The 8,614-nt window shown below is 37.5% G+C and overlaps 1 protein-coding gene across 1 annotated transcript; it reads left to right on the top strand.

The window, feature by feature from the left end:
- Positions 1-1,105: 1,105 nt before the first annotated feature.
- On the top strand, positions 1,106-7,066 carry LOC148861158 (putative boron transporter 2). Its single transcript, XM_088985961.1, has 12 exons — positions 1,106-2,157; positions 2,377-2,459; positions 2,682-2,874; positions 2,977-3,115; positions 3,280-3,445; positions 3,669-3,835; positions 4,013-4,186; positions 4,317-4,412; positions 4,777-4,914; positions 5,645-5,964; positions 6,046-6,295; positions 6,504-7,066. The coding sequence occupies exons 1-12, from the start codon at positions 2,054-2,056 to the stop codon at positions 6,789-6,791; spliced, it is 2,118 nt and encodes a 705-aa protein (XP_088842087.1). The 5' UTR covers positions 1,106-2,053; the 3' UTR covers positions 6,792-7,066.
- Positions 7,067-8,614: the final 1,548 nt, after the last annotated feature.

Below are 8,614 nucleotides of genomic sequence, written 5' to 3'. Positions count from 1 at the left end.
GACCGAACTGTTGACCCAAAAACTAGGGTTCCGAGTTGGTTTTTAGAACATTGATTTTATATTTACAATTCTTCCTTGATTAATTACTTTGGGTCTAGTGCCACTTTGGTCCCCGGACTTTAAAACACAACAACTTAGTAACCAAACTTTCAAAACGTACCAATCTAGTACCTTCCATTACCAAACCCTTTAATTAGTTGTTAAGTGTCATTTGAAAAGACACCAATACCCTTCAAGTGTCATCTAATTCTCTTTATTAACCATCCAAACATTGACAAAAAATGAACAGTGCTAAAAAAAGTTAGGATAACTAGAATGTCCATTGAGACATAATCCTAACTTTCTTGAATAGAAGAGGCAAAAATTTGAGACCATTCATTTTTTATCAATATGTGGATAGTTGATAAAAAAAATTAGATAACACTCAAAGGGCACTTGTATCTTTTCAAATATCACTTAACGCTGGTTAACAGATTAATTAATGAGAAATACCGGATTGACACACGTATTGAATTGTCAATTTTAAAATTGAGAGACCAAAGTGATATTAGGCCCAAAATACAGGGCGGGAATTTTCCTTTTTTTTTTTTTTATTTCGCGAAAGGTTGAAGTTGAACAGATCATCAACAAAAATATAAATAACAGATCGGACGGTCCTTAATGGACAATGTTGACAGAAAGTATTGTTGGGGCATCCAAGAATCGGACGATCCTGATTGGAGGCATGTCATGTTCTTGCTAAACTGGTCAAATCTCAAGTCCCAACATTCTCCTCTTCCACTGGATGTTCACTATTTATTTATTTATTTATTAATTTAAGATTGTGGCCTGTAGGGGCAATTCTGTCATTTGGGGCGCATTAGAATTTTATTAGGTATTTCGCGAGATAACGTTTTAATGTAGCTTGGAGAAAAAAAGCTTTTTGATGTAATGCAATTCCAATTCTAATGACTGTGGATCCCGTAATCCAAGGTAGTGGGAGATGAGAGACCCACGAACGCTGACGTCAAACACGGCTTCAATTACCCCGTCTCGATATATCTACGGTGTAACCGTGTAAGTAAGAAACTTATTTTAATACATCAACCTGGCGAGGTGCCAAATCGGACTTGTCTCTTTTTTCATTTTCTTTTGAGTAAAGAAAATACAGAGAATCAGATATCAGACTTATATCATACTTATGTAACAAATCAATAACTAAATACAGATACAGTAGAGAGAGAGACAGAGAGTAAAGAGGAGAGAAGCTGCTTGGGTACTTCCTCCAAGCCTCAAGCCAGCTCGTTATGGACTGGCACCTCCCTTCCTCTCTTTTTTTCTTCTCCAAGTATTTGAGCTGCTGTATACTCTACGATATCACCACTACTTCGAATATTCAGTTATAAACTCAGCTCCTTTTTCTGTTGGTTCTTTGTCCTTCTTTTTAAATTCTTTTCGGGATTTTAGCAGCTTGTCGGCTGATTTATTTTTAAAATTTTTAATTTGGTTTTGCTGTTGAACAGCACTGGCATTGAGGTTCCTCTCATGAGTTATGACCCACATTCGCCTGATCGCCTCTGCATCTAATCTACAGTTCCCATTTTCAACCCCTTTCAAGCTTTTATATATATATATATATATATATATATATATTCCTCTCAGACCTCCCATGTGCTCACAGCTTACGTACATTGTCTTGAGGAAGAACTTCAATGCAAGCAAAAGGGTCGGTCTTTTTGTGGTTTAATTGATTCAATGTCCTTGTTAGTCTAAAATTTCTCGCTTTGCTAATTGTGGGTCTTGAGGCTTGGTTTGTCTGCTTGAAAATTAGCCAGTCTATTTGTGGGATCGAGTCATGTAACTCTCTTCCGAGCTTCCATTGATTTAGAGGTTCTGCAATTTCAGATAATGTAATCTGTGTGGATATTAGATTGTCGATTCTTGTAATGTCACCCCGCTTCGTGGTCGTAATGGCTCAAAATCCATAAGAGTTTGCAGCTGATTTGTGCCTGTTATAGTCATCATTTTGCATCCAGCCATTAAAGGAAGATATCCAGTTGACTTGCCACACACCATGGAGGAGACCTTCGTGCCTTTTCGCGGAATCAAGAATGACCTTCAGGGAAGATTGATGTGTTACAAAGAAGATTGGACCAGCGGTATTAAAGCAGGCTTCAGGTATATGCCAGTTTCTTTTACTAGGAAGCCTTTTATGCGTTTACTTGCAAATGAAATTTAGGGAGGTGAAAAGATCAACTTCTTATCTGAATATTCTTATGTAAAATAAAGTCTAGATGGCAGGTTTCTGGTTTCTTATTTCAGGGTTCTTTCATGGATTAATTTTGATATAGCCATATAAGATTGTGACATTAGCCCGATTATCTTATTTTTTTTCAGGATTTTGGCTCCAACAACTTACATATTCTTTGCTTCTGCTATCCCAGTTATTTCATTTGGTGAACAGTTGGACAGAAATACAGGTAACATTGATAAATTATACTGCGGTTCGAATTCTGTTTTCTAGTTAGGTTGGTAATCTCATGAAGTCCAGCTAGAGTTTCGAATGGTATTGATAGGATTTCCTTTGCATTTCAAGCTATTAATAGAAGCATTTCGTTTACATGAAGTAAAGGGAAAATTGGAATTGATATTTAGTTCACGACGGAAAATTTTATAGCTTGTGTTGTACCTGGTATTGGCAGATGGGATTCTAACAGCAGTTCAGACATTGGCATCTACTGCTTTGTGTGGGATTATACACTCTATTATTGGAGGTCATCCTTTGCTGATTCTTGGAGTGGCAGAACCTACTGTGCTTATGTACACGTTCATGTTTAACTTTGCCAAAGACAGACCTGATTTGGGACCAAAACTCTTCCTAGCATGGACTGGATGGTAAGATATTTCTGCCTCTGCCTCTGTTTTGCACATTAATATACGTATTGAAATATTACTTTTTGATTTCTTTGTAGTAGAACTTACATGATCTTTTGGCAGGGTATGTGTATGGACTGCAATCTTGCTGTTCTTGCTGGCTATTTTAGGAGCTTGCTCTATTATCAATAGGTTTACCCGAGTGGCAGGGGAGCTGTTTGGTCTGCTTATTGCAATGCTCTTCATGCAGCAAGCTATTAAAGTAAGATTATAGTGCTTAGTTTTTTTTAATCAGTTACTTTTCTTGGGTTAATGTAAAATTAAAAAAGATCAAGGAATACATAGAGACTGCATTTGTCATAAATGGTCAATTGGATGCAACTTGGTAGATTGATTCCAATTTCAACTCATGTGTTGGATTTTTAGGGCGTTGTGGATGAGTTTCGCATACCCCAAAGAGAAAATCCAAACTTAACGGAGTTTTTACCTTCATGGAGGTTTGCAAATGGGATGTTTGCTTTAGTTTTGTCATTTGGCCTTCTTCTTACTGCACTGAGAAGTCGGAAAGCACGATCATGGCGATATGGATCTGGTAAGCATGTTTTGGATTTTGTTTATGCATGAACTGACTTGTTCTAGAACAACTTTAGCAGTACTTGTTCTTATTTAACAGAAAGAAAGAGAGGCATCTTATCCATCCTTTCCAGCAATTAGTCAAGGTTCTTAACACAATTGTGAATGAGAACTGGCGGTCCTTCTCTTGTAGACATGATTTTATCCACTCTACAGAAAGTCTGAAACTAAATCTTTTGCAGGCTGGCTACGAGGCTTCGTAGCAGACTATGGTGTGCCGTTGATGGTTCTAGTGTGGACTGCTGTTTCCTACATACCATCTGGTAGTGTTCCAAGAGGGATCCCTCGACGCCTCTTCAGCCCAAATCCATGGTCACCAGGCGCCTATGAGAATTGGACAGTAATCAAGGCATGTCCAAATCACCCTTGCATTTCCTGATGTTTTTTTTATGTTGATAAAGGAACAATTTGTTCTTGTTTTTATTGCTATTCCTGTTTTTTTCTTGATTTTCTATTTGTGCAGACCATACAGATCTTAGTCCATTAGGAAGAACTAGTACTGATAATTTGTTCTTAAAATTGACAGGAGATGCTAGATGTGCCCATCCTCTATATAGTTGGAGCTTTTATTCCAGCAACAATGATTGCAGTTCTGTACTATTTTGACCACAGTGTAGCATCTCAGCTTGCTCAGCAGAAAGAGTTCAATTTGAGAAAACCACCGTCTTTCCATTATGATTTACTTCTCTTGGGTTTCCTGGTAGGCAAACCTTCTTTCATCCTTTTCTTTATCCAATTGCTGAAATCTTTTACTTAATTATTTTTACTTTGATCCATAGTACATATTAACCTTTGTAGTAGACCTCTAAATTCTTCTGTTCAAATTTCAGGTCATATTGTGTGGTCTTCTTGGTATACCACCATCAAATGGTGTCATCCCACAATCTCCAATGCATACAAAGAGTTTGGCTACTCTTAAGCACCAAGTAAGGCATCCCAAACCTTTGTTTTTTTTTTTAATTTATTAGTCAGTAGTCACTCTAAACCGTTCTATGAGACTCAACCATCATGGTGCAAGAGCATACCTACTCCTGGTAGCTGAGCCATCATCTTAACTAAGGTATTGTATGTTGAGCTATGAGGTTCTTGGTTCATTTCAAGCACACTTACCTTCTATACCCCATCTTGTCAAGGAAAATTTGGAACATGTGTGGTTTGAGATGTATTTTAACAAATTGTTGTTCTAAGTGGACCTGATTAAAGTTCTATTTTTGTTAGACTCGATGCATTTATGTTTTCACTACCAGCAACTACATTTTTCAATTCTAACAAGGACTGCTTACCCTGCAGCTTCTACGTAACCGGCTTGTAGCCACAGCTCGCAAAAGTATGAGTAAGAACTCAAGCTTGGGACAATTATACGGAAGTATGCAAGAGGCCTACCAACAGATGCAGACTCCATTGATCTATCAGGAGGCTTCAGTTCGAGTATGATATCTAATGTCTAGAATTTGAATTACAAAACATGAAAAAAAAATCTACTTTCTTCTCTCTCTAGAGTGGGGAAAACTAGCACCCTTGACCTAGCTAGGTCAAATCACTTGATTAGGTTCACCAGAAACTCCATTCATGGGCCATGTTCTCCTTAGTTATTTGCATGAGGTGGTGTCCTGGCAGAGTTGACAGAGCTTTACCATGATCAAGGCATTTTCATATGTTGAAGGGATAATGGTTCCTAAGCTAGTTTATATATATATAATTACTTTAGAGTCTATGATAGTGAAAAAGCATGATACCTAGAAAGCTGAGAACCAATCAACTGGTATTCGTCAATGTTCACTGGAGGTTCTGATTGGTCAAAGTTCTTCCATTATCATATCCTTCTGACATCATAGAAGTTTCCTTACTTTCAAATATATTAATCATTTTGGTTATTATGCAATTGTGGCTCTGTCTATCTAGGATCTTGGGAGGGGTAGACTGCATTTGGACCTAACCTTCAGCATTTTAGCATTAAGTAAGCCTCTCCTAGACACAAATGCATGCTTTCATGCTTGTCATCCCGGGATTTTGTTAAACATCTTACACCCAATGTATAGTCCATTGAGATTTCAGAGTCAACCTTCCTAGTTTTAGTTTGTATAGCATATATTAGTCAGTCAATTCTGAATCAAAAATATATACAACCTTGCCTTAAAGCATTGAGTTGCTTGCACAGGGACTAAAGGAACTGAAAGAGTCAACAATTCAATTGGCATCAAGCCTTGGAAATATTGATGCTCCTGTTGATGAGACAGTATTTGATGTTGAGAAGGAGATTGATGATCTCTTGCCTGTTGAGGTCAAAGAGCAGCGGGTTAGCAACTTACTTCAAGCTTTAATGGTGGGAGGCTGTGTTGCAGCCATGCCTTTCCTTAAAAAGATTCCGACCTCGGTGCTCTGGGGCTACTTTGCTTTCATGTCCATTGAAAGCTTACCTGGCAATCAATTTTGGGAAAGGATCCTATTGCTTTTCACTGCTCCAAGCAGAAGATACAAGTAATATTATCTTCACATTAGCTGTTTCTTCCCATCCTCTGCCCTGGTGTCTAAAGAAATAACACATTTTCCTTGTTGCAGGGTACTTGAGGAGTATCATGCAACATTTGTGGAAAGTGTGCCCTTCAAGGCAATTGCAACTTTTACGATTTTCCAGACAACTTACTTGCTCGTATGTTTTGGAATTACATGGATACCAATTGCTGGGCTTCTGTTTCCTTTGATGATCATGCTGTTGGTTCCTGTGAGGCAATACCTTCTTCCCAAGTTTTTCAAAGGGGTACACCTTCAAGATTTAGATGCAGCAGAGTATGAAGAGTACCCAGCAATTGTAAGTTTTCTCTTTTTACATTTTCTGCCTGCTTCCCTTCCATTTCTTTCTTTTTTTACTTAAAGATTCTTGCATTTGCATAATTTAAGTGAAATATTTGAAACAAACATTTCAACTCATTTATGACATTACCATCCAAGAATTCTTCGTAAGTAAACAAAAACCTGTTTAATTTATAATCCTTGAGTGGTTGATGTGGTATTGGCAGGAGGGAGTTATGAGAGATTTTGCAGAAAGAGAACTTCTAGATGAGATGATCACTCGAGGCCGAGGTGAGTTTAGGCGTACCTGCAGTTCCAAAATAACAAGCTCCAATGCAACTCCACTAAACAATCTTAAAACCCTTCAAAGCCCCCGGTTCGCAGAGAAAGCATATAGTCCTCGAATGACTGAATTGAGAGGGGATCATCAAAGTCCTCAGCTTGGTGGAAGGCACCACAGTCCAAGGGCAGGTGAAGCACAACCATCCAATTCGGGACAGAGCCTTCAAAGTTAACTTGAAATCGCCAAGGTGATTGGTTTGTTTATTATATGGATCAGTATACTATGGGGTGCTTGTGGTGGTTTCTCTTCATATATACTTGATGTAGGTCCAACAATTATGTAAAATCTCTTGCTTTCTGGCTCTTCTGTACCCAGAGGAGATTTGTAATCATAGAGTTGTAGCAATGATACAAACTAATATTTTATGCTTTCTGCATTTTTGTTATTTTTCCACATATAACAAAAATGTTTGCGCTAGTAATGCAGTCTATTCAACATCATTATCCATTTCTTTACATTTCCTTCATTATTTAATTCTGAAAAGAACCCATACTTCTTGTTAATTAAAGGGAAAAACTGAAGGAAGAGCTCCATCAGTTAACTACTGTCATATTCTTCATTATAATGGAATTAATGCCTTATCATGGCTTCAAACTAATTTTGATCCCATTCAACATTTTTGACCAAGCCAGTTGCAATTTACCCAAGGATCTAATCCAGTTCAATAAGATGAGCTATTGGAAAGCTGGTGCCATGGTGAACTTAATAATAGGTGCTGTCTTGTTTCTTTCTGATAGAGGGAGCATATAAAGAGGATGTTTGGTTTCTATTTTGGTTTATTTCACATGTTTGAAGAGAGTACATCTACCTGAATTCTCCTAATTGTTTTACCGACGAGTAAGAAGTGCCATTGCTTCTGCTCTGCAGGTACCGAGGTTGGATTTTGATGTGAAAAGGAAACATAAGGTTCAGTGGTTTGATAGCCTTTTGATGTTGTTGGCATACCATTGTTCAGTAATTTGGTAACCTTTACGGAAGAGGATATATCAGTATGAATATGTTTGGCATATAATACTGATATTGTTATGGGGTGATTTCGTAAACAAATACAAAGATGCTATTAATCCTGTTATGCGGCATTAGAAGGGCTATTTTGTGCTTAATTCATAGTCACCCCAAACCAATGTCAGTATTCTTATCATATACTTGTGAATTGTCATAACACGAACTGAAGCTTAAATTCCAAGGCACCTATCAAAAAAAAAATAAAAAAAAAGAAAAAAGCTTAAATTCCGAAGTGGTTGATGCCTTGATGCTCCCTCTTTCTCAACCCTCCACCTCTTCTTCCCTCTTCATTATGACATTAGGCTCAGTTTGAAAAGGTTATAAATACAAATATGTACAATGAAAATACATAAATATAATACAAAATACAAGGTTTTGCACTCTATATATTTGTATTTATACTTCTTCCAAACTGAGCCTAAACATCATGCACTATAATCAAGATAACATTTGTCTCATGATATTTTGTCCATCCTCTTCTCTTAGCTGCTCCACTTGCACGATCAAATAGGCTTTCTCTACCTGATAATAGTGGTAACTTCAGATTAGTTGTTTTTATTTCTATGGTCAACAACAGATCCTTGACTTATGAATTTGTGCTAATGCTTGATCTACTACAACGATATACATTTGAAAGGAGGCCTGAGTTGGGGCTGACTAGAATATGGGTAGAGTTGGACTCACAAATGCTTGTTAACCATGCTTACAGAGAGTGCAGATAGAAGGGCGGATGCCTTATCTAACTACGCTTTTGATACAAGACAAAATCGGATGTTTTGGCCTGGTGATGACCCGCCAGATTCAGTAAAGAAGGCTTTAAGTGAAGACAAAGTTTGAATCCCTTGGATTTCTATCAAATTAATCTAGTTTTTCAAAATTTTGTTTCAACATTTTATTGGGTTGCTTGGAGTGGGTTAGGGAGAACTCTATGTTCCACAGGTTTCAGGCAAGGCGGGTTATGTCCTCCCATGTAAGTTTAATCTGATTTTT

This window comes from Nelumbo lutea, chromosome 4, assembly GCF_056320005.1.
Source record: "Nelumbo lutea isolate HS-2025 chromosome 4, American lotus-T2T, whole genome shotgun sequence".
Taxonomy (NCBI): domain Eukaryota; kingdom Viridiplantae; phylum Streptophyta; class Magnoliopsida; order Proteales; family Nelumbonaceae; genus Nelumbo; species Nelumbo lutea.
This window is presented reverse-complemented; position numbering and strand designations above follow the sequence as displayed.